The sequence below is a fragment of the Hetaerina americana genome, unplaced genomic scaffold (assembly GCF_022747635.1).
Source record: "Hetaerina americana unplaced genomic scaffold, ioHetAmer1.1.p SCAF_8, whole genome shotgun sequence".
NCBI classification, from domain to species: Eukaryota; Metazoa; Arthropoda; class Insecta; order Odonata; family Calopterygidae; genus Hetaerina; species Hetaerina americana.
In genome coordinates, this window is record NW_027287427.1 from 50,325,798 (window position 1) to 50,352,689 (window position 26,892).

The window sequence follows — 26,892 nt, forward strand, 5'->3', positions numbered from 1 at the left end:
TGTCTGGAAAAAATAAACTAATATTGTAAACAAGAGTGAACTTTGTTAATGTATAATCTGAAAAGTCGATTAAAAAAACAAAAAAGTGGACTTTCCCAAGTTTAGTTCATTCGAAAAGTGAAGTATCACAAAGTGACACCTGAAATTATCAAGGCCACTCCTATTTCTATTGAAAAAACCTGTGTAAATGATGGCAATCATTATCTCTTGGCTCACTTGAAGGACCTTACCCATTCCTGAAGGGAGTCACAAGCTAAACATTTGAAAAGGCAGTATAAAAAATTATTGAATATGCTATATGCATCTATAACAAAAATAATTCTGAAAGCTGACAAAAAAAATAACTATAGAGAAACATGAATAGTTATAGATACCACAGTCATTACAGGCCTCTACAAATCAATGATAGGTAAGGGGGAATAATAACTGATTTCTCCCTTCTCGCTCCAATTTTCAATGAGGATCATGCTCAATCCTCAACTGCAGCTCCTTCTAGTGATCTTCTATCTCTTCAACCAATCCAAACCTGGCAAAATACTTCTTTCTATCATCTTAGATTGAAACTCAATTTCAAAATATTGTTCTAGATGTGGTTTTTAATCTATTGATGAAAAAAGCCAACTTTCTAGTTAGTACATTTCACATGTAAAATCGCCCCTTCTGTTTCTTATTAATACATCTCCTTAGCCAGTAATATTCCTGGAACCAATTGTTTAAGTTATTACCCTACAAGGATTCTATTCATGATGTGAGCTCTTATCATCTCATATCCATAGTTTACCAGTTCACTAACATTTTCCTAAAAGTTGGAAAAGATAGTGATATATACAGCAATATCTGGTGCTATTTTTATTGCATTGATTGTCTCAAGGGAAGAATGTATATGTTTTAATGTTTCATTGCCATCATAAGTGTCATACAGTTTTCAGAATTTACAGGGTCAAATAAGTTTATCAACTAATTGACTCCTTCATAAGTCTGAAAATATTGTAACATTGATATAGCAGAAGATCGTTGTTCCTAATAATTGCTTGGAGAGTTTTCTTTTCTTCTGGGCTCAAATTTTAATTATGAATGTTCAACCTCCCTACAAGAGTATCTACATTTTGCACAAGCTCCTGTTCTTGCATGTTTTTTTTCAAAGTCTTTGTTTTTTTATCATTTCTCAGTCTTCTTAAAGCATTACAAATCAATATTAAAATGAAAACATTAGCTTCAACTAGTTTAACCAATGGCTGTCCAGTTATTTCAAATGATATCTAAAAGCATTAGAATAAAATTTTTTGCAGATCAGATTTTGGGGGTAAGTAGGATTGCCTCTATGAAAATGTTATCAAATGATTTAAAATATGCATTAATAAGTATTAGTTTAAACTGGTAAAAATTGCTTTCATATCAATTGGAGTTGGAAATGTTTCTTACATTTTATGCAAGTAAAACATAATATTTTACATTTAGAAACCTCAGTCCATTTTTTAGAGGTTGAAGATGTCATCAAACATTAACTCAATGTAATCAGCAATGTAATTTAAGATAACTATTTATGTTGAACTCTCAATATAACCCTCTTCAAGTAGTCTCCACATTGTAAAATCAACAATTTATTGTAGAAAGGAGAGTATCATTTCCTCCTCCTCATTGTACACTGATTTTTTTTTACTAACGATAATTCTTTTTAAAAGACCTTGAGGCGTAACCATGGCACCTGATTGAAATTTTATGTCGATATACATAGACTAATAATTCAGCAATTTTCTTACATTAATGCATATGCTTATTTTTACAGAAAAGAATGCTAGTTATATTCACTTCAACATGAATGGAGCAATTGATGTCATCACAGTGAATGATGGTATTCCTTTGGTAAAATGGGCAGTGGGGTATAAAGCAGTTCCACAGCCAACATTTAAGTGGTTGGCTCCTGATGGGAGTACAATCGTGAACTCTCCAAAATATCAAATGGGCACAAATACTATGCAGACCATATTGAATATTTCATCTGTGACCCCAAGTGATGCAGGAGTGTATATTCTAGTGGGGGAAGCAGGAGATAAAATAGAAAAGCAAAATTTCACCTTGAAGGTCAATGGTTAGTAATATTTTGGTACTTACACCTTGGAATATGGAAAATATAAATAAAATCTGAAATACTTAAGCTTGTTAATTAGAAACTAGATATTTTCAAAACTGACATGGAAAGAGAGCTAATGATGTACTTTCATCTCATGCCATGATTTTATCCCATCGACAAAAATCTGCAGGTTTCACAAAAAGGGATTTGGATTCATCCTCTTCCACAAATCCCCCTCCCTGAGATTTATGAAGTTGTCAAAATTCCTTCATTGGTGCAGAGAAAAATATTCAACTCCGGCATTAAAATACCTGTCCACATGGTTTTCAACGGAACTAGGGCAAATATACGGTCAATAAATTTCAACAGCATATGAAATAACATCAGCCTCTGTTTGTCTCTATTGTCCTCACAAAAAGCAAATGCAATAATTGATGGCCTTACTATAGTTGTGAACTATAATTAATTAATACAATAATAAGTTTTCCAATTATGATACTTGTGAAGAAATACCCACACTATGAATTTATACAAGTCCTAGTGCTAGTCATTACAGACATACAAGCTACTTACATAGACATACATGCTATTTACATGGTCCCTGTCAAAATTGGGCATATTCACTAATTATTTGATATTTAAGGATAAGTGCCAGAACTCTAGTTTCTCCATAGGGAGTGGAAGTTGATAGTGGGATAGAAACATTATCACAATACTAAGACTGTTGACAACTAGGTGGAGCGCATATGTAACTTCAGCGTGAACTTGAGATTTGATGAAAGGATTCTACTGAATCTATGCATTTGATAGGACTTGAAGTAATCATCTAACATTATCCGTTATCTCTGTACAAATTAATTATTGCTAATAGTGTAATATTGTGTAAATATTGACTTTCTGATAAAAACTCCCATTTTCACAGGCAAAAATATAAAAGCGATGAATAGTTTTTCATCATAATTTTCAATTTTTTTACAGCCCTACCTGTTGTGACATTAATGGGAAGACAGAAATTTTTTGCTCACTCCAGAAAGTACAAAATGAAATGCAAGACAGATTCTTTTCCATTGGCTGACATTAAATGGCTATTCTTCAACTGCACAGGATTCAAGAAATGTGACAAAAATGGTGAAATCTTTAAACAGGTAAAGTCTGTAGGCAATAAAGTACTATTTAAAGAATTACAACTTCCCTCCATTGAGAACTTGTATGTTAAAAATTATCTTTGTAAAAAGTATATTTAGGAAAAAAGAATGTCTTGGAATATAAATATATCTAGGAAAACTAGGGAGGGATGGGTGAAGTGTTTAGGTGAGAAATTCCTTGGAACTCTCATGCAGAGAAACACTGAAATATCTAACAAGATAATGGCAAACCACTTTAGGGAGTGTAGTACAGGGGTTGATGTAATGTGACATGAGAAGAGTGAAACTGTAGATGAATAGGGGCAAGGAGTATCTGGAAAGCATGTACAGGAGCAAAGGGCCCAGTGCAAAAATAACTGAGAAAGAAGAATATATTGACAAAAATTATGAAGAAGACATTGCACCAGAGGTGTTCCTTTCCATGAAATACAACCTTGATATGGCAGAAGGGCTTAAATGTTCTGATAATCTCTAAAGCTCTATTAGCAGTAGCAAATATGATTGCTCCTGTTAGGGCCACCCATGCCAGATATATGAAAGGGTAGCCTACATGGCATCTGCTCATCTGTGACTTGATTTTACACTATTTGGGATGGTTTCAATGGATGTATGGTCTCTTTTTACTTTTATGGGTGTCACTTTCTGCCACCTTCTAGTTGTTTTTGCTGCTAGAGAGAAAGAAAGAGGAACTAGCTGGAAATATGTCAACAAAATACCTTATAAGAGCATCAATTTGCGGTCATTTGTGCTGACATTTGGCTGGAAAATATTTTATAGATAAAATGTATTGATTAAAAATTTAGTAAATATGTTTTCCACCAATGGAATTGGAAAATAATATGCATGAAAAATCGAATGATATAAAAATATGATAGTTTTGGATAAATCATAGAAAAAACCAAAATACCAGCATATTGTGGTCATCCCTAATATTGAGAGAAAGAAAGACCTACCTAGAGACTTGGAAAAATGGGCCTCTGGAGGACACTTACAAGAAAAAGAGAGAAATTGATTGGACATATCCTGAGGTGCAATATCTTACTGAAGCCCATAAATAATGAAAATATAGGGGGAAGGCCACAGAATGCCTATGAGAAGCAGTTGGTTGTTTGAGGCAAGACTATATGTAATTGATTCATTGCATAGTGAAAAAATATAACTTCATAATTCCACAGACCTGAGTGTTGATGCTCAGCATCATTATTAGGTCCTGATAACGACTTTAATGTCAAAATCCAGGACGTGTTTGAATAAAATACTGTGGCATTACAAAGTTACAGTTTTTCATTATGCATGGGAAGCAGATCATGTAAAATGTCAGACTAAGGAGATATGAGGGAATGAAGAGATTTGCAAGAAAGAGAATAAATATTTTGCAGACTTGCTACACATGTGATGACAATAACAATGCCTATATCTAAAAAATATATTCAACGTGAATAGTTTTTTATAAAAAGCACAATAATATCTTAGATAAGGATCTTGACAAGGATAATCTACATTAGAATATAAAGTATAAACTTAAATGTCACCACCTCTCATATTAGGAAACTGTCATTCAGATGATTGAAACAGCAATTAATAATCAAATTTAGAGGAAGATTCTTGGAAATATTATGCCATTACGAGCATTGTTACGTCCGAATTCCATGAAGTGTATCAAAATAATTTTGGAGGTACCTAGGAAATAGAGTTGTTACTGAGGTAATGTAAAATGAATCAGGAAATATTTACAAAAACAAACAATTGATACTCAATGTACAAGATTTTGTGTCCTTGTTTATACTGGATACGAGATAAAAAATGTAAAATATAGATATTAGTGTACAAACTCAATTGATGAAAATCAACATTTGGCTAGTTTTATAAAAAAGCATATTTACAAGGGTTATAAGGCCAGCAGCAATTGAAATTGATATCATGCCAATAAATATTAAAAGTGATCACAGATTGACATTTCTCCAATTCATTGTATATGAAATGTGGTTGTGGAAATCATATCATGTACTCTGCTTGACTGATAAGGGTTAGGCATAGATTTAAATAACACAAATATATATTAGATTGTGTACTTTACAATCACTAGATTTCGTTCATGATCTCTGTAACTGATAGGTAAACAACATAACTTATTTGCGCATGTTGTTAACATTATGAAAATGTGACCCAAATTTCCAGAATGGGTGCCACTTTTGTTGCACCTTCCTGACAAAATGTTGGAAGTAAAAACCAGTCAATGTTATTAACCCAAAGGTCGGTTTGATAGGAAAATATGGAGTTAAACCAATAATAGCCCTAATGGTATGAGCAATTCATATATTACTATAAGGTTGGGGGGCCAGTTCCTTTCCCTATGCTGTCTTTGGTTTCCCAGAAAGATCTGGTTTCTGAAAAATCACTCCCCTTTGGTGAAGTTAAGGGTGCCCAGAAGCATCCCAAGGAAACAAATATAGGCCCTCTGGTCAGTAGTCTAGCCCTCTACACACTGGACTATCACATCCCCCTTGTTAGAAGTACTAAACCAAATATACTCTTACGGAACATTATTTCAACAATCTGCTTGGCTGGAACTGAAATAGGAGTATAGCATAAATAGCTTATAACTTATGATGCTGGAAATTAGGTATGTAATTTTTCAATTTTATAATATTAATAGAACAGGAATTATTTTTGAAAACGGATAGATTACCCTTAGTACAGGAATTATATTGTGTACTTTTGTTAGATCTGGTAAATATAGTTCTTCCTTAAATCCCTTGAGTTAATCATGGGGTGTTATGATAGCCTCAACTGGCATTTTGGCAAAAAGAGGAAAATACTATTTGGATGCCAAGCAGCATATATGTTAGAGAACAATAAGCTAAATAGCTTCATTGCAACCAAACTGCATTATGACCAACCCTTAGTGAACAACTGATTTAAAAATGTTTAAAGTAGATATGTGTTCAAAGTTTTATTACTATTTATCAGTTTAATGATTACAAATATCACACCAAAATAATGCCTAATTATATTCTGCTGAAACACTAATATGACTTGTTTTCACAAACTAGGAATCATGTAATACAACAACAAATTTCAATTCTAATGTAACTTTGGAGGCTCTTTCTTCTGGAATTGTGCAGTGCCAAGCATGTAATTCCCTGGGATGTAGATCAGATAATATAACATTTCTCATTTCAGGTTAGTATGACTCTTTTATTGCCATAAATATTTCTTAATTTTTTCATAAAAAATCAAGTTAAATGCTTGCAAAAATATATTGATCTTGATAGTGGATATTCAATACTTTTACTGTTAGTAACAAATGATAATTACGTCAAAATTATTTTCTTTAATGAATCAAAAGCACCTTTTTGAATATTTATGAATGAAGAGTACTTGTACACATTCAATGATGGATTGGTGCTTTAATGAGCTCTACTACATCAACAAATAAGACACTAGTAGAAATGAATTGAATATTGATAAATAAGAGGTATATATATTGTCATCTCCACCCCATTACCCAGTATTCATTCTTTTAAACATATTCAGTGTAAATATTCAATAAGTAATACTTGATACATTTATAAAACACTAATTTTCTTTGATTCTATAATATCTCATGTTATAGCTCAATTAGATTACTATTACTGGAAATAGATCTAATTATGTACTTCCATCTCATGCAATGATTTCATCCCATTGACAAAAATCTGCAGGTTTCACAAAACAGCCAAAAATAATGGCAGGAAAACTGTGAAAAATAATGAAATTTGTCCCACTAACCAGGACATGCCCACCCATCATAGTACATGAGTAAATTTTTGTTTTGATTTATATACTATATACGAGATATTGAGAGTCTCCTCCCATGGACTAAAACCTTAATGTGGTGGAAGAGTACGTGCGTTCCGATGACCCCTAGCACTGTGCTGGAAGGAGCAATAATAATTGCTCCTAGTAGGGTCACCCATGCCAGATAGGTCGAATTAGGAGCCAGACAAAAGGTAGTCCACATAGTATCTCTTCCTCAGTGAGGAGACTGCAAAGGCATCTGGCCCCAGTGGGGCAGCCATTGAGTGATGGTGTCACATTAAAAACACTATTGAGGAAGGCAATGGGAAACCACCTCAATTATCATTCCCAGAAATAAAATGATGGACAATAGAGAATATGAGTCCTGGCAACTATGGGACTTGGTCCAATTGACTATGCATTGTGCCCAGCAATGGGAGAGATAAAGCTTCTGCAGTCATCATCTCATGAAATCTTTCCGAAGGAAATCTGACAGCAGCAGCACAGAAGACTCACAAGAAGAAGACCAAATTAGTTGCAATAGGAACTTGGAGCATTAGGACAATGTTGAGGACAGGAAAATTAGAGGATATGAAGCAAGAGATGAAAAGAGGATATATAGAAATTTCAGGTTGATGCGAGGTGAGATGGAAGGATAGCATCATTTGTCCCATCTATGAGAAAGGAATGCTGTGGAAAGGAAATGAAAAAAAGACTGAGTGAGATCAGTGTTGGTTCCTTTTCTGAAAGAGGTAAAGGCTACATCATGCAGGGGCTACAGAACTATAAGTTTGATTTCCCATGCAGCTAATGTGGTTCTCAGGATCATCAACAAAAGGATAAAGAGTAGGGCAAATTATTACTTATGGGATGATCAGTTTGGGTTTAAGAAGGGGAGAGGCACGCCTGATGCCATTGCAGTAATGAGATTACTAATCGAGAGGAATACAGAATACAATCAGGATGTATTTGTCTGTTTCTGGGACTTAGAAAAGCATTTGAAAGAGTGAATTGGGAAAAGCTAATGAGAGTATTGCAGGAAATAGGAATAGATTGGAGGGAGGCTAATCCGTAACCTGTACATGTCTGAGACTGCTCAGGTGCTAGTGGGGGATGAAGAGTTCATATGGGCAGTGTGTCGGCAGGGAATTTGTAAAATCAGTTAGGTTTGCTGATGACCAAGCTACAGTTTGCCAGTCAGCCAATGGGTTGCAAGCATTGCTAAGTGAATTGGAAATTCAGTGTGATAGATATGGGATGAGAATCAATACTAATAAAACAAAGGTTATGCGATTTTCTAGAAAGAAAAAGGCTAAGCTAACCATTAAAATAGGAGGGCAAAAGCTAGAGCAAGTGGAACAGTCTTTGTATCTCGGAAGCGTTTTGGACCCAAACGGTCAAAGTGGTAGGTAAGTAAGGAGAAGAATTGCCCTAGGCAAAGAGGTTTTCACAAGGAGGCGGGAGTTGATGACAGGGACATTGAGTAAGGATTTTAAGAAAAAGCCGGTCAAAACTTTGATATGGAGCATATTTATGTAAGGCCTGTAAACATGGTCACTGAAGCAGGAGAAAACACACAGATTGGAGGCCTTTGAAATGTGGGTTTGGAGAAGGATGGAGAAGGTGAAGTGAACCGAAAGGAAAACAAATGCCGAAGACCTAGGTATGGTGGGCAAGGATAGGGGATTTTTGGGAGAAATCATTAGGAGGTAAGAAAAATAGATGAAAAGCATACCGATCAGCAGTGGGATGTTGAATACTGTAATAAAGAGGAGAAAATTAGGCAAATGAGGAAAGAGCAGGAACAGGATAGGGATGTTGGACAGGATGAAGGGAGGAAGGAAGTACAGAGGGATGAAGAGGAACTTGTCGTAAAGTAGAATATTGGGTTGTGTTTTGTTAAGAGAAACAAAATATTTATTTGGTAGTTTTTCCCATCCAAATCCTAGCCTAACTGGTAGATTACTTAAAAAAATAATGATATCGAGAGTTTTATTACTTATCAAGTTACCTAAAATTAAATCTAAACAAGACATGAAAAGTTCACACAGCACAATCATTGACATACTTTCAGATTCTGAAGAGGGGTTCAATATTATATATCCAAATGCCTCAGTTGAAGGGGAAAACATCATAATTAAGTGCTCTGCATCCAAATATGTGTTTGCACAGAATATTACATGGTTTTGGCGAGGAGACAAAAAAAGTGAATTTAAGCCAGTAACATTCCTAAAGGGTAAGTAATAATGTCTCAGCATTTTTTAACTTTTTTACCTGACTTGAATCATCTTTGACCATTTCATAAATCATCCCTGTTATGGAACCAACTCACTCTCATGAAATGGCGGGCTTTCCGTCATATTGGCCACAACTAGCTGAGTTGTCATGGTGGTTTTATAACAAGAATGATTGACTTATTGGTAACTGTATATATTAAGTAATGTGTCACCTAAGTTTTTTATATTTATGACCCAACATTAGTAGAAAGATTTGCAGAAAATTTTTGTAGTATGGAATTGATTCTAAAATGTTTTAAAAATATGATTGGTGGTATGAAATGAAATACTATTCTAAAGTAGGGGCAACTATTCTGTTTTTTATCAGAATACTTCCACAATTTTTCATTTATTCAGGCAGTAAAATTTTAAAAAATAATGTATTTTATTCCAGGAAAAGTCATGATGTCAAAATTTTCCATTGAAAACAGCTTGCATATAGCCTCTCTTTCACCTAAAAAACACAGTGGACAATACCTCTGTAAGGCATGGAATAGTGTTGATCTTAAAGAGATGACCAAAGTAATTGATTTAGTAATCACAGGTAGGTATTCATTATTCTTTTTGAGTTGTTAAATATTACAGTGAATAAATTAAAGTATAGTAAAATTTTATTACTCTTTGCATATATGCCATTATTGCTCCTATCAGACTTCTACGTATGTTGGTGTTACTATATATGTAGATCAGTTCCATTCTTGAATTGAAATTCTCCATAAATAATTCCAGAGAAGAAGCCTCCAACCTTTCTCCAGCAACACAATGATGAATACTTAAGATATGAGGGTAGTGATGTTCTCCTAGATTGTACCTTTGATGGCACACCAAAGCCAGAGATAACATGGCTCAAGGTGAGCTGATTCTAACAGGTTAGAAATAATTTTATGTCAGTCTTCAGGTTAAATTTCAATAACATAAACAATTCAAATTTCTTTTTTATTGTATTGAGTTCTCAAACTGACATTTGAGACCTCAGCACAAGTGAATGAATCTGATGAGAAGATATTATGATCATGGCATCCTTTAAGTATGTAGGCAAAATGTGGAAATTCATGCTATTATTTTTTTATGTCAGGTCATTATTAAAATAATGGATCATTAATAGTCAAATAAATGGCATTTTACAGTACATATGTGTATCTTATATTTTCCAAGCTTTTCTAGATGTTTCTGTCAATTTGAATTGTGTTGCTAGGTCCATCTAAAGCAGGTTAAGGATTATAATCAATTAGGGTTCAAGTGGGATATTGCATTAAGAAAAAAGCATGCATATGTACATACACTTTGTCATTCTCTATTAGGGTAACTGAAGTCAAAAAAGTCTGATTTTATGTCATTCAAGGGAATCATAGCATCTTATTGATATCATTCATACTACTCTGTCCTTGCACACTTCCTCCACCTCATAATATTCATACTATGTTTCATAATGGTCCTTCTGTCAACAAGACTCCTCATATTCCTTGCAATGAGTCTCTTCAAATGTTATTGTTTTTGGTACTCTACTATTCAAGGTAGGTTTTGGATGGACACATCCTCATATTGTGACTTCTACCATGCTTAGTTTCCCAACACAGTTTCTTATTCATCTCTTTATATCTCCTTCTATCTATCTCTTTGTTCACTTTCTTCCATTTACTTCTCTCAGCCATCTTCCTAATCATATCATCTGAAATCCATGGTTTCCTGGTCCTTTTCCTACTTATTGCTCCTATTGTTTGGTTAGAGGCTTCTGATATCCAAACCCTGGTCATTCCTTGTTTCTTAACTGTAACTATCTCACTACCATCTTTTCCTTCACCTACTATCACAATCCAATCCCCAATCATCAAGTGTTTCCTTCTAAGAACAGCTAAAATTATTTCCCCCATTGGATCGTATACCCTGCCAACTTCTTCTTTTTGATTGGTTTGTGGCATGTAGACCTGAGGTAAAGAGAAAAAAAGCTGAAAAAATGACCAACTTTATTGGTTAAGCTTTTACTAGTAATGTTCTCTCACTTATTTACTCTATGTGTACTACAGTTCTTCCTACAATTTTGTTCAAAACGACTGCCACTCCTTGCTGGCTCTCTTCCTTTCCACTGAACATTAATGTATAACTAATGCTCCAGTGAGTCACAAAATATTTATTTAGGAGCCGTGTTCATCCAAAAACCTACCTTAACCGGTAGATTACCTCATAATAAATTCTCCAGTAATCCACACATTCTCCATCATCTCAGCTCACACAGCCCTAAAACATCTACATTTTTTCTATTTCCATCTCCCACTATAAATTTTCTAATTTCACCTGGCTCCTACCCTAGGACCTATCTGGCATGGATGCCCCTACCAGGAGCAATTATTATCATTGCTCTGGGGGTCATTAGAACCCACAAGTTCTTCCTTCACATCAAGGCTGTAGCCCATGGGGAGGGTCTTCAGCTATATTGACCTATAGAACCTTTAACTCTACTCTTTACATCTGATTGCTATTTTGACTTCCATCCATCCTCTCAAGATGACCAAACCAGCATAGAACATTTATCCTTACAAGTTTCCCAAGTTTTCTTCAATACAATATTGTGGAAAGAAGTGCCATAACAAAAAATAATCGATAAAAAGTCACAAAAACTGATGAAAAATCATTCCGATTAAAACCAATTCTAAAGAAATGAATTACCCAGAGTAAAACTGATTCCATAGTGCAATTCGCAGGTTTTTAGAAAGGCCTGGTAGGTCTTAAGTTCTTAGATTGACAACTTTAGGGGATTCCCACCATTTTATTGCACATCATCTTTAAAATTTATGGGCTATGTAATGACTTAACACAAGTTACCAAAGTGCAAATAGCACATTAATTGTATGAAGAAAAATATAACATCTTAATTGTAATGTCAAAACAATTGACATACTAAATATGCCATATCCCTTTCCTTCCTATAAATAATGAAATTGATCAATACCTAATGTTGCCACCAACAAAGCAAACAAGTATACAAAACTTACATGAAAATAATGCTTTAATTATATGCATACAAGCAATACACCCTACTGCACACAACACCAATAATAAGAAACATATTTAAAAGCTGTTGTCCTTTTCTTTGTCTTAAGGGATATCTCATTTGAGGCATTAGCCTTTCCCAATTAGCTACTGTCTGATATTCACCAAACCCACTCAGGTCTTTTGGGGGTTACCTGCCTCCAGTTTTCCTTCTAAATTTTGATTAACACTGCTGGGATATGTTGGTTTAATGACACTATTGCACCCTCAGGGATTTTTTATTATTATCATTATTTATTTCCATTCCATAGGTTCCTATAGCAATAGAATAATCATGAGTACATATACATAAACTTTACAAAACATAAATAGATATTACAACTTATCCTCCAAAAATTCACATACACCATAGTATGCTTTATTGGGTGGCCATGGGAGAGGCCTAATCACCGAGTTAATTCACTGGATATATCATTCAATAGCTATCTAGCTTTTGAGTGCAAAAGCTAATGCTCTAGATTAGCAGAGTGCTGGCCTTACATCCCTCTTCACATGATGCTCTATTTTATAGGTCCTTGGTATCACCACGTAAATCTTGAACTTTCTTAGAATGTGTTACTGTAATAATCTTGATTGGCTGTGGAAAACCCATGGCTCTATTTAGATCCCTCCACAATACTGGCAGTTCTCTATTCCATACCACAATTAATTACAATTTGACACAATAATCTTGGTATTGCAAATCAGTCTCCAATATTCCCTATGGCTCAATGAGCAAGTTGAAAGAGCTCAATTTAAAGCATATCCAATAAGTTTAGGCAAGAAAAACAACCATGGCTTTTTCCCAACACAGCAGAAATTTAAGAACCCATTCTTCTTCCAGAATTTAGGATTTACTCTAATGTTTTCAGTTCAAAGGCTGAAGTCCCAAACCACTGAACAAGTTAAGATCAGAATTATCCATAAGGCACAGGCTTGTCCCTAGAGAATAATACCTTGCCTTCAATTGAACTTGATAGGACACCCTGATTTGGGTGATTTCTCTTCTACATTCCCTGTAAATCTGCTTAAGACGTCCAAACATCCTGCAAATGCCATGCCATATCTTTTAAAGCAAAGTTGGTAATTTGGGACTTTGTGGCTCGTATGACCATAACATGACTCTGTTCTGCACCAGGGTACCTACTGGGTTGCCTTGGCTTAAGGCTTTCTCTCTTATTAATCTGCCTCAGCATCTAGATCCCCAATTGGTATTCAGCTTCTGCCTCTTCATTTCCCATTCATTAGCTAGTGCTATCTGAGTCAACAAAATTGATGTTAATGCCAGCTCTTCTCTCATCAAATCCCTCAAGGCTTCACTTTTGCATATCTATGCTCTCTGAGATGTTTTATTTTAAGAGAGTCATCCTGCAAATATAATGCCTGCATGGTAGATTTATTGAAGAGGCCCAGAATTAGCGGATCTCTTAAGACCTCAGCCAAAAATGCACTAAAACTGCAATGTTTACTTAAGTAGTATTGCTGCAAACTCTGAGATGTTCTCGTTCCCATCCTGCACATTTCAATTAAATGTATTCCTTTCCTTAATAGCAGATCTTTGCCGGCTAATTTATTCCTAATTCTGTCCATTATTTCTGATAAGGAATACTATGAAGGCTTCTTTGGCTCACACAAATTTTAAATGATTTCATATGCCATCTTGCCCATGGATGACAACAAGATTGCATTTTTCTTCATTACATGGCAGCCATAACATCATTTACCTCTAACACAATGAATTACCCAAACCAACTTTCCATATAGGACTGACTCCCAACTGCCCACACTTAGCACATATTTTTCCACTAAATTCAGCACCCCTTCTTTATCACCATTGTAATGACTTAATGCATGAGTTGATAGAGCGCAAGTAGCACCCAAAAGACTTGCCAATTTATTCCTGGAACAAACAATACTAATAATTTTACTGATATCACTGGGACATAATCATCCACGAGTCCAATGGTAACATTGAAATAATTGACATATAGAATTAAACCCAGGCTGCATTATAATCTTTATGCAGTGGAAATATCCACATGCTATTATATTACAACATTTAATGTTTTACTATTAAAAAACTCTGCTCTTTCATTCAGATGTTTAGCAATAACGATGACCAATGTTCCTCTAACGCTGGCTCCAAATTTCCTATCATAACCATATTTTAGCAGCACATTTCAAGGGTAGTGGTCCCAAGTCTGTAAAGAGTAGCTAGGTTGTGTTGAAGTATCTTAACTAAAGCTATCAATAGTTTTCATCAGATCAAACTTCATCATTTTATTTAGAATAATGTACATTCACGAGGCCTATGCCATATCACCACTGATTGTAATTTTTTTATTAGGTATATTTGATCTGAAATTATACTTCTGAGATATGAAATTGTTATCTGGATACAGGAGGAAGTTCTATCAAACTACTCTTTGCTATGACTTTCCTTCCTTGAGTATGACATACGCATAATGGTATTAACTTCTTATTTTCTTTTGTTTTAAAAGGAGGGCAAGGTTTTCCTTGTAGATGAGAAGAACACCCGTGTAAGATTTCTAAAAGAAATGCAAGCACTGGTAATTAAATCCACCAAAATCGAAGACTCAGGCACTTACACTTGTTTAATTAGTAACAGTATTGGAGCAAGAGAAAGAAATTTTAAAGTTCAGGTCACTGGTTCAAGTTCAGGTAAGTACATAGCATTGGTAATTTTGGCTAAGAATAATGAAATGTTGCTACCCATATCATGGCTAAGAAGAGTTTGTCAAATTCTGAGCTCTCAGAGAAATCGACACTGCCAAAATAATTTCTATAATTAAAGAAATAAGAATTAAATTATTATTAATATCAATTATAGTTAAATTTAACATATTTAGCTATTTTTCCAAATCTTCCTTTTTTGGAATTGGAGTAAACATGATTTTTACCAGGAGGAATCGATGGTAGCAATTACTGATAAAGGATAAATTTTGTTTTTAGTTATTTGCAATTAGTAGACTAGGGGCTATTAGCCATAGTAAAGTTTAAAAATATATATTTGTCATTTCAAATTTTTGTACGTATTATGCCTCAGAAAATGGTTTGTACTCTGCTTCATTTTTTAATAAAAAAGGGTTGAAAATGTTGGTGATATCAAAAATCTTTAAATAAAAGAATTTTACAAATGCATCTTGTTTAAATGACAGTAAACCTTCAGAAACTCACTCTATCTGGATAGTCCCCATTAGACATAGTCTTTACTATCCTAGTTGCCATTTCATATTAGACTTCTATCTTGTCATTTTCAGTATTTTTATCTCACACAGCAGGACCATATTATGGATAGATAGACTTAATATTAAAGTACAGTATCCCATTATATTTTTTTCAGTTACAGGACAAACAGCCACATCAACTTCAAACAGTGGTGGAACAATTGCTGCCATTGCCATTGTTTTCATCCTTCTTTTGGTGGCAGTTGCATATCTCATACTGAGGATCTTGAAAGAAAGGGTAAACAATACATCTACCAAAATTGAGATGCAAATTTCATTATGCAAAGCCTTCTCTTTATGCCTCTTACTAAGCCATAAATGTTTTCATAACAATAATAATAATTCATTTGTCCTGATAAAGTTTTGTTGATGATATGAAGTAAGGCCAAAGTTGTCTATTACAGGTTTTCAGGGTTGCCTACTACATATAATACACAAAATGTCATTTGTTTAACATATAAACTTGGTATTGAGAAAGGACAATAATACATTGGCTAATACATATACATCACTAGGAATCTGAGCTCTTTTATAATGACAAATGAAGTGTTCCATTATTGATATTTTATTTTGATATACTTATTTCTTTATTATCTATATAAAATTATTACGTTATAAGACAAGAGTATTCAAAATGTCTACTATTCAACTATTGAGGGATTTGGGATTTTATTGTGGAAGTGTAAAGTTTCTTTTTTATCCTCATTTTGAAAGAATTCCACAAAGTTAAACCTGAAACTGTTATGCTTATTGAGGGATTCCCCTGAGTTGTCCTGGTTTTCTAGTAGGCATACACCATAAGTGTTGGTTAAATCATATGAAGTACACTATGGGAGTCACTATGCCAATTACATGAATTTGAACTCATGAATATATACCATTATACAAACGTAAACAATGAAATGGAAATATTTTCATAACTTGTCTTCTTTATAATCATTGCAATCTATCCTTCCTGTTTTGCAGAAACGTGTTAATATGCTAACCACTCAGGATATAGTCCATTTCCATGAAGGAGCTTTACTCACAATTGATCCAGACCTTGGGATGGATGAGCAAGCTGACCTTCTGCCATATAATAAGGAATATGAATTCTCAAGAGAAAAACTGAAATTTGGTAATATCTTCAGATAAAAAGTGATACGTAAGAGCACGTGAGGAGACAGAGCATTTCTTTCATATGTTCACTGGGGTTTATACGAAGTTCTTGATTGAATCCTTTCTATTAAATTGTAGATGGCATGCATAGATCCATAGCTTGAGCAGTCATTTAGTATGCAGTGTTTGTCGTAAAAGTAACTGGTTTTAATTACTTGTATGGTCAGGTTGAGCCAGACCATAGGAATTACAGTAGACTCCCTCATATTTGGTCTAGCTTTATCTAGCAGACATTAACTTGGTCTCAGCTTCTCCATTGGCTGAATCATAAATATTCGGTAAACACACTGAAACCTCTCCTTTCTATTGGAGATGAATCAATAAAATTGTACAAACAGGGTAAATATGTACTAAAATTAATCATAATGTAAAAATAGGAAGCAGACAATCAAGTAGAAACATACAAAAGACAACCCTTTCTGTGGCTGACCCATGAATGAGTTCCCCTTTTAAATCCAGGTCCTTGCAATGCAGAGCAGTATCCCCCCCCCAAACTAAAGATCTCTCAAGTAACTCAAATTTGTACACAAAACTGTTGGTTTGTGGTAGGTAACTTATTCAAGGCCTTCCTAGAACTTATTCTTCAAGAACTTTTTCTACCCTATTGTTTTTAACACAAGATTTTCACATGCATCATTATACTCGATTTTAATTCATCTATCCAGTTATTTGAAGTGTAACACTTATATTTCACCGTAATGCACAGTGTCTATTCCTTTATAACACTATCAAGGATATATGTGGAAATTGAAACTAGTTTTCCCAAATTTTCACAAGTGTTTCATATGACATTTTCCAAGACTTGGAAAACTGTTGGCATTTAAAATTTTTCTGTTTTCCCCCAAGAGTGTGATAGTATTTAAGGAAGATGTTCATTTAAAAAACAGTAATCATCCACATGAAATTCCTATTTTCTCACATTATCCATTAGACTGAATATGTCTAATTAATTCTTGTGATCTTCACCAAAATTGAAATCCAAATGATATCAAAAACAAAACATTAAACCTGAAGGTTGTTTTGATAGGTTAGGGTAGAGATAACCTTGTACAAAACCCAAGGGTGTGACATTCACTCATTTAGGGTAGAGAGGCCAGTTCCTTTTCCTGTGCCACCTATGGTTACTCAGGAAGACATGATACCCAAAGCATCACACAGCTTGGATGAAGGTGAAGGTGCCCTGCGGCATCACCCAGAATCAAATACAGGTCCTCCAGTTAGTAGCCAATGACTCTACCAACTAGACTGCCATACCTCTCAATTGATAACATTCCATCATGCTTCATTTGGAAGGCAAGTTATCAAAGATGAAAAAAAACAATGATTTTTATCATTTTTTCTCATACTACTCTGCCATCAATTGAATTTTTTTAAATTATTTACAAGCAGTAGTCTATTAGCCAAGATAGGCTTTATATTATGGACACAGGGCCAAGCACTATTTCACTTATAAGCACCTTGTAACACACCACTAAAAACTATTGACAGTAGCTGACTGGACAACATAAGTTCTGATACGTGCTTCTAAATCTCATCTAACATAGTGCTAAACATTGTAATACACCACGGTACAATGAACACCATTTAGCTCCATATACTTCCAACACCCCTACATACACTCCAAAAGGTCTCATTTTTTCACCCTCATCTTGCATATTTAACGTTTTCCTCTCTATCACTATCTTAAATGTCCCACTTCATCTCACTGTCTCATACTTTCTCTTTTCCTACCTTCTTCAAATTTCCTTAACCAAACTTATCTCTTCCCATACCAGTTTTTGGGAAAACACTTCATAAGCTTACTTTACTTATTAGCAATAGTAGCCGTTAAGGTAGGAGTCTGATGCATTCAGGCACTAATCATTACTGCTACAACATCTAAGCCCTGTTTAACATGAAATTTAATACTATTAAACTCATTTTATACTGCTATAAATCATATTTTTAACTCCAAATACTTTCTAAATTTATTCATTCCATTCTAAATGCAATGTTATTTATCTCCTCTCATGCAATTGAATAAAAGTTTTCTATCAATCTTACGCATCCTATTACCTCCAAGTATCTCCTTCATCCAATTTTCTAGCTTCTTTGAGTTTGCCTTTAAAATGTCCTCCACTAATCAATAATGACAGCACTTCTTGGCTCAAAAAGAATTTCCCTTCCTCAGCTACTTTAATTCCTATCATAGCTACTGCCTGTGCACTTTTTACACTTTTCTCCACTAGTACATTGAAAATCAAGGATTATAATGAAGAAACCTCACTTCCCTGCCTTGCCAATTCTCATTCTTCATTTGATACCTTATCTGTGAAGTCTGAGATGTACAGGTTTTAGACAAGCTACCTCATCCTCCAATCTTTGACCATAGAGTCACTAACCCTTCACAGTTAATGCCACCCACCGTCTTCTTGAAATTCACAATGCAAACACATACATACATCCTGATTATATTCTATATACCTTTCTATCAATGATCTCACTGCTGCTATGGGTGCATGCATTCCCTATCTCCATCTAAACTCAAACTGATCTTCCCCCCTCCCAAATCAGTCATTTGTTTTTTTTACATCCTTTCATTGATGATCTTAACCAATGACATGCAACCCTGGGTGCTTCAATGCCCCCACTGAATTGAATTAAACAAATATGAATTACCTCATATTTCTTTAATTCAACTTTTACCTTTCAAGTGAATTGTTCATCCATATTCAACACTAAGCCTAGAGCCATCAGTTGCATGCCTTCACACTTATTTCTCCTTCCAACTTTTCTATGCAGATTGTGTGAAAAGTTCGTGAAAATTTTGAAACTCCAATATTTGAAGTGATGGGATAATATTTGGTCATACAAAACCTATCAAGCATAAAAAGAGGATAAAAATTGTAGAAAAATTTAAGGTCAACAATTTAAGTTTTGCTATACTTTGTACCTGCTGCCTGGAGATGACCTCATGAGGGAACCAAGGTTCAGAGGAATATATTGCCAGAAAATACTGGATGCTTCCTTCCTTATGTTGGCAAAGAAGGCAGGATGGCGTAAAAATGAATTACCTGTCTTGCTAACACCGCAATCTGTTAATTTAAAGGGATCAGGGGTTATGATGGCAGCAGTGTTCACCCCTTAGCAGGGCTTTGGCCCTAATTTAATTCAATTAATGTAGGACAAAGTATGTAATAAAATATTACATTTAAAAAACTTATATATTGCACATTAATGTTCATTTTTTATAATAAAAAAGATTACCAAGCACAATAAACATTTTTATTCAATTAATAGCCCTTAATTCGTATTTTGAATGTACCTTCAGATAAACCAACCATTCTTTCACCCCATCAAGTTTCTGGCCATGAAGGAGTCAGATAAGAGGGAGTCTACTGTAATATTTCTTAGGATGTAAGAAAATGTTCAACAGCATTTTCAAAGAGCTTTGGTGACCAGTTATAAAGCCATTATATTGAGGGACTTCAAAAGCAAAGCACTTTGAGCTCCAAGGAATATTGACTTTTTCCTTTGGGAGTATCATTCAAAAACTGGTAAATTAAAGGGACAGTTATCATGAAATGTGCCATTTTGGCAAAGGTATACATGAAATTCATTGGAGTTATGTTAATTAGAAGGTATTCTAATTAAGAAATCTATTGAAGTGTAAACCAAAGTCTGATGAAAAATCAGAGATTCTATTCCAGGCTAGGCAAATGGAAGCCACGGGTAAAACAAAACATTGAGCCCTCAGTTGATTTTAATTTTGCAAACTGTATTTAGAAAAATACTTGTACTTAAAACAACACGTTCCCACAAAGGAGAGTTGATACATGTGAGATCACCACACGACTTATTTTGTATCTATTAGGTTGCCGATAAAGCTCAAGGTTGTCATATTTTATGGACTCAAGCCGGTTTCCATTTTATGATCCCTATTGATTTTGTGTAAATATAATGCATTTTTTCCATGAAAATTTTTCAAGAAGTTAGGGAGCATATCAAGCACAGTAACAAACAGGAATATTATTCTTGCTAGGTAATGAAAGAGCATCTTTAACTAGTATATGCATCTTGCATATGAATATACTTAGCTTAGAAATCAAAAAAATTATAATGACATGGTTTATAAAATGAAATTTATTATTTTATCTCATTTACTGGCCAGAATTAATACTAGCAAAGAGTTTGGCTTTGTTTTTTTCAATTTTGAAAATAATTAGAAACCATTTTAGGTAAACTGACTTGCTTAAAAAACACATTCTCACAGACATTTTTGCAAACCGAAGTCCACAGGAAACTTGAGTGACCATATTAGTGTTAGCATATATGTACATATTATTAAAACTTCAAGAGATTATATGAACTTCAACTATGATGGCTATAATACTTTAACTGCATAGGTACATGCCTGAAGGTCACACACATAAAAAATGGTAGAATGGTAAAAAGTCATTGAATTATATTTCACAGCTGCAACAAGTCCATTATGCTCTTTCTCATAGAGAAAATTGAAAAAAATGAGAATATTCACATAGTTTTGGATATTACTGGGTATGGGCAATATTGTCACCCTGAAATACTTATTTGTTCACTCAGCAAAAATGGTATCAGAGGACACACAGCTGCTTCAGTTATTTTGCTGCCTTTTTGTCCTTGGAACTACACATTACTATTAATTATGGTGAAATTTACAGAAGTCATACGCAGGTATTGCATTGAAGTATACAAAGTAAAAACAGAAATGATACTCTAATTAAGGACTTATTTCTAAATATTGATTGATAAAGTGAACAACTTATTTGAAGTTTTTTACTGAGTTAATGATGAAGCTATTTTTAGATAAATGAAGAATAATCTTTCAATACCTCCAAAAAACTGTAGGAGAAGCCTTGACTCTGTACCTGTGATTACTTAAGATATTTTACGTATGGAAATTTGTCACAACATCTTTTCCTTTAAAACCCCTATCAATTCAGACTATAAGTGGACACCTTGGTAGTTTAACTGGCTAAAGCACTCTACCGGATATTGAGAAATATGAGTCCATATCCTGGTCAAGGAGATTGATTTTTACAAATTATATTTCTGCATTTATTGGTCTTTATAATTTACAAACAAAACTTTGAAATACTCAAATGTTTAATGATACAATTTATATGGGAAAGATGGCAAAATAAGCCATGTGTCAGAGTCAAGGGCCTAGCTAGCAGAGCCATGGCTTTGATTTTCACTCTAGGCACATTTCAATTTCCAAATGTCATAGCATTTCCTGCAGTTCCCTTGTTCTATTTATCCATAATAAAGCCAAGCAAAAGTCTATGACCTTGGACAGGTAAGCACACCTGTGCTTTGAACCTTTTTACTTAGTATCCAATTACATAATATTTCAAATTAAATGGGATCGAAATAACAAAGTATTCCTATTGCTTTGACTATGTCTAGGCAAATATATCAAAACCACAAGTTGCTCATCTCTTTGACAGCTAATCAAGAGATTTTCTGAGTGCCTCAAAAAACATCATTTGTGATCCCATTAACATTAAAGGTACAATGAATACAGATTTGGTTTCTAGCATGATTTTCACTCTACGATAGCTAAATAAAAATTTAGATTCCAAAGAAACTGTGGGAGATACTGCAACAGTAACTTTTAACAGAGTCATCCGCTAGTATGCATTTCAATGAAACAATTTCAGTGCGAATATTTTTACACTCTGAATTTGTTGCATTAAAAATTTAGATCTTGGAATTGAAGATGAAAAATGATGCAAGCTTGTGGGTCACATACTGAGAAAAGTGAGCAAAAATGTTGGTGTTCAGAGTAGATGGTAAATGAAGTCAGAGACAAATTGCAATTTTCAACTTGTAAATATGGGGCCACTCTGGCATGGCACTGAAACTCTAAAATCTTTCCAGTATCATCAAATATGGGAAGTTGTCTAAATACCTGGAAACAGTCTTGGTGTACACAGATTACATTGTGGTTACAAATACATAAAATAAACTACATGAGAAATGATAGCTATTATTCCAAGGGAAACTTTGAAAAATGAAATAATAGTTTGCATGATTAATGTTTTCTGGTTATTCACAAATGTTTTTTTACCCGTTATCTGATGAAATTGAGAGTTCAATGTATTTCAAATTGTAAAGTCATGAAGCATTTCCTATTCTCCCCTTGGATATAACTCAGTATTACATCACTATTGTCATTACTACTGACTTATTAAAAGAAATTAGAAATTTCAAGAAAATTCATGGTCATCAGATGAAGTACCACCAAGAGTGGAAAATTACTCTCGCTCATAATTTTACAATGGCATTCTGTTGTGATTACTAAACCTTTTCCTATTCTTTACAAGTCTTGATTGACAAGTTTTAATCAGATGAATGACATATATATGTGAGCCCATTTTCATTTTCAGGTAAGCAGCTTGGGTGTGGAGCATTTGGAAGGGTGGTCAAGGCTGAGGCTGAGGGGATAAAAGATGAGGAAAAATTCACAACCGTGGCAGTGAAGATGGTTAAACCGCACTCCGATATTTCTCACTTAAAAGCACTAATGACTGAGCTAAAGATTTTAATTTACATTGGTCATCATCTCAATGTCTTGAATCTGTTAGGAGCATGCACCACTGAACTCATCAAAAGTGAGTTCTTTTTTATGTATTGTAGTAAAACACCAAAAAAATGTTAAGCCCCAATTATTCCACCCGCAAGGCTCTATATTAGAATGTGTGGTCAACATTGTGAGCAACACCATATTCCATCTTGTGGAAATTATTATTAAAATCAATCTTTGAAAATGTCCCTCTAAACACTTTCATGCATCTCACAAACTTGAAAAATATCCTAAAACTAATGGCACCCCAAATACCCCTCTTACTTGAAACTGTTCAACCTCACTTTACATCATGTGACCACCTAAACCCTCTGTTCTATCCCACAAACTCCTCTTTCCATCCCAACAGTCATTCCCAAGCAGCCTGTACCTTGACACCACCTTTTTAGAAGTTCTGCCTTTCCTTTAAAATTGGAGAATGCTGCTTTCCCTCCAGATGGATAACCATATCTAATCAAACAATAGAGTTGGTTTCCTTGATCGCTCCAACCTCAGACATGCTGCTTCCCACTGCCAACCAGTTGACAAGTACTTCTCTATAGCAACAGTCAAGTCCTTATATAATCCACGAACATAATCAAGGTGAAAACTCATAAGAGAGCAGGTGCTCATAACATGACACCAGGCCAAACAGACGTAATCCTGTAGTTTCCAGGATTCATTATTCTCATGTCTGAGTCCATCATTGCTTCAATAATTAATGTTGTTTCTAGCTGCTTTCCTCAATAGTTTTTTACATTGCACTATCACTGAAATAGCTGGCCCACTGGGGTCAAATGCCCTTGCAGCCACTTCACCGAGGAACAGATGTTGTATGGACTACCTTTTGTCCACCTCTTACCCTTTGACCTATCTGTCATGAGCTACTAGGAACAATTATCATTTCTTCCACCAGCTCAGCTGTAGCTGTCAACAGAACATGCAAACCCTTTCACCATGTTAAGGCATTCCATGAGGAAGAATGCGGACGATACAATCATTTCCAATGTCTTACTAAAGGAAAAAGAATCATGTATACGCCAACATGGGTCATGATCTAAACATCTTAGACGACGAGTTCATAACTAAAAAATTGACAGTTGATAATTCAAAAACTAATAACATATTTAATGACAAAACAGCTTAAACTTAGTATATGAGTCCCTTGACACTTACAGGATCTGCAATCAGTGATTTAATTATGTTCAATACCTTTGCTTGTATATTGATATGACTTTACCCATAGAAAATCATTAAACATTAAAATCGAACAATGCCTGCTGTTGCATATTGTAGTGTATTGATTGTGGCACATCATTTCAAGATAATTAGCCAAAGGTATTCATTCTGCACCGATTGATAGCCACTTACACCATAAGATAAATATCCGAGGTTAGTGCAGACAGGATGTACATATTTAATATCTTAACAGAGCTGCAAAGAAGAGCCCTCAAAGTTCTATTTATTTAGGACTTCTAAACACCTCCTATGGAAGTCCATCAATTGACTTTTATCTTTGGACCATGTGCTACAAAATAAAAATAAATAGGTTAATCATGTATTCAGTTGAAATCACAATTGTATCTGACTTTTCACAGAGGAACTTCTGGTGATTGTGGAATACTGTCGCTATGGAAATCTTCATTCATATCTTCAACGCCACAGGGAATCCTACGTGGATCAAATTAATATAGTAACTGATGAAATTGACTTCACAATTGGTCAAGATGCTATCCCGGAACCAATAATAGAAGAGTAAGTAGTATTTCCAAGGATGCTTCCAAATGAATATGGCACAATTAGATGTGAATGAACAAAGATAATATATATTATACCATAAAGTGTGTGCCAACACTGCGTGAAATACAGTACAACTTCTTTATTGGGGAAATGCTGAGACTATACAGTCCTTTCTTCCACCAAACCCCTAATTGTGCAGCATTTAACCATAAAGAGTACTCAGGTAGATAATATCTTAACTATCAAGTGAGTTATATATATATATATATATATATATATATATATATATATATATATATATATATATATATATATATATATATATAATATATATATATAAATTTATTTATTATGCACATGCACTCAATAGTTATGAGAGTATCCACTGGTATCCTTATAATATGGGGATAAGTAAATAAATAAGTCGCAAACATTAGCAAGACAAATGCAGGAGCTGTTACTCACATTTCATCATAAATACTTGGAACATCCACTGTACAGTCCCAACTTATCCACCAATGATTTTCATCTGTTCGGGCCCCTAAAAAAATCATTTGGGTGGCCACTGTTTCAAAAATGATGATGCCAAGGCCCCAGAGGTTACTCGTTGGCTGTGACAGCAAACAAAAGACATCTTAGCTTCCAGCTATCAAAGACACAGGTGTTTTTCAAACATGTATATCCAGTTTGAAAGTTTATATATATATATATATATATATATATATATATATATATATATATATATATATATATATATATATATATATATATATATATATACACATATACATATATATATATATACACACACACACACACATATATATATATATATATGTGTGTGTGTGTGTGTGTATATATATATTTATTAGGTAATCTACCGCTTAAGGTAGGTTTTTGGATGGACACAGCCACTAAATAAATATTTTGTGATTCCTAACAAAATACAAAATCCAGTATCCTACTCTACATCAGGTCCCTCTTCATCTCTGAGTATTTTCTTCCTCCCTTCACCCCATCTAACATCCCTATCCTGCTCCTTCCCTTTCCTTGTTTGCCTAACATTCTCCCTCTATCACAGTCCCATCTTCCCTCCCATCCTATCCCATCATCCCTCTTTAAAATCCCACTGCCGGTCAATATGCCCTTCATCCACTTTTCCTGCCTTCATAGGATTTCTCCCAACAAACCCTCTCCTCGCCCACCATACCAAGTACTTCCTCATTTGTTTTCTTCTCGGTCCATTTCACCTTCTCCATTCTTCTCCACACCCACATTTCAAAAGCCTCCAGTCTATATATATGTAAATTACAATATATATATAAACACAAATGTAGATTTTTAAACCATAGAAACACAAAGAAAGGGCACTCACATATGTTCCTTTGATATGTATAAAATAACTACCTTTGTTGCAGGATATCTCTAGATCCTTCCGGGCCAACAAGCAATGGATCAACTGTGGTATTTAATAATTCATCAGGCCAATTGTTGTACTCAGACTCCTCAGGTATGTTGGTATCTTGCACAAGTACTATCCTACCTTAATTTATTTGTGGGTATTATTAATTTTAATGTCCCAATGCAGTTAATTTAATCTAAAAATGTTTTATTATTCTTTTTACAGGAGAAAATTCAATCATGGGAGACAGTACAGGAGGTAGTGACATGCCCACGCAAATGTGGAACATTACTTATAAGTCTGATTTCAAGGGGAAACTTGCTGTTCCTTTATGTACAAAGGACCTCATTAGTTGGTCATATCAGGTAGCCAAGGGAATGGAATACCTTGCAACTCTTAAGGTGAGAATATGAGATAAACTGTAATGCAACGTATCAAATATAAAAAAATACAATGCAC

The 26,892-nt window shown here is 34.4% G+C and overlaps 1 protein-coding gene across 1 annotated transcript in view; it reads left to right on the forward strand.

Moving 5' to 3' along the window:
- The window catches only part of LOC139698016 (vascular endothelial growth factor receptor 1-like), a 46,385-nt gene that overhangs the window by 9,055 nt on the left and 10,438 nt on the right, over positions 1-26,892 (forward strand). Inside the window, exons 7-19 of the mRNA XM_071596872.1 lie at positions 1,787-2,089; positions 3,050-3,216; positions 6,270-6,399; positions 9,071-9,232; positions 9,667-9,816; positions 10,002-10,123; positions 14,801-14,981; positions 15,664-15,785; positions 16,514-16,664; positions 23,116-23,340; positions 24,890-25,046; positions 26,450-26,541; positions 26,659-26,834. Coding sequence (XP_071452973.1) covers positions 1,787-2,089; positions 3,050-3,216; positions 6,270-6,399; positions 9,071-9,232; positions 9,667-9,816; positions 10,002-10,123; positions 14,801-14,981; positions 15,664-15,785; positions 16,514-16,664; positions 23,116-23,340; positions 24,890-25,046; positions 26,450-26,541; positions 26,659-26,834 — 2,138 coding nt within the window. The remainder of the gene's footprint in view (positions 1-1,786; positions 2,090-3,049; positions 3,217-6,269; positions 6,400-9,070; positions 9,233-9,666; positions 9,817-10,001; positions 10,124-14,800; positions 14,982-15,663; positions 15,786-16,513; positions 16,665-23,115; positions 23,341-24,889; positions 25,047-26,449; positions 26,542-26,658; positions 26,835-26,892) is intronic.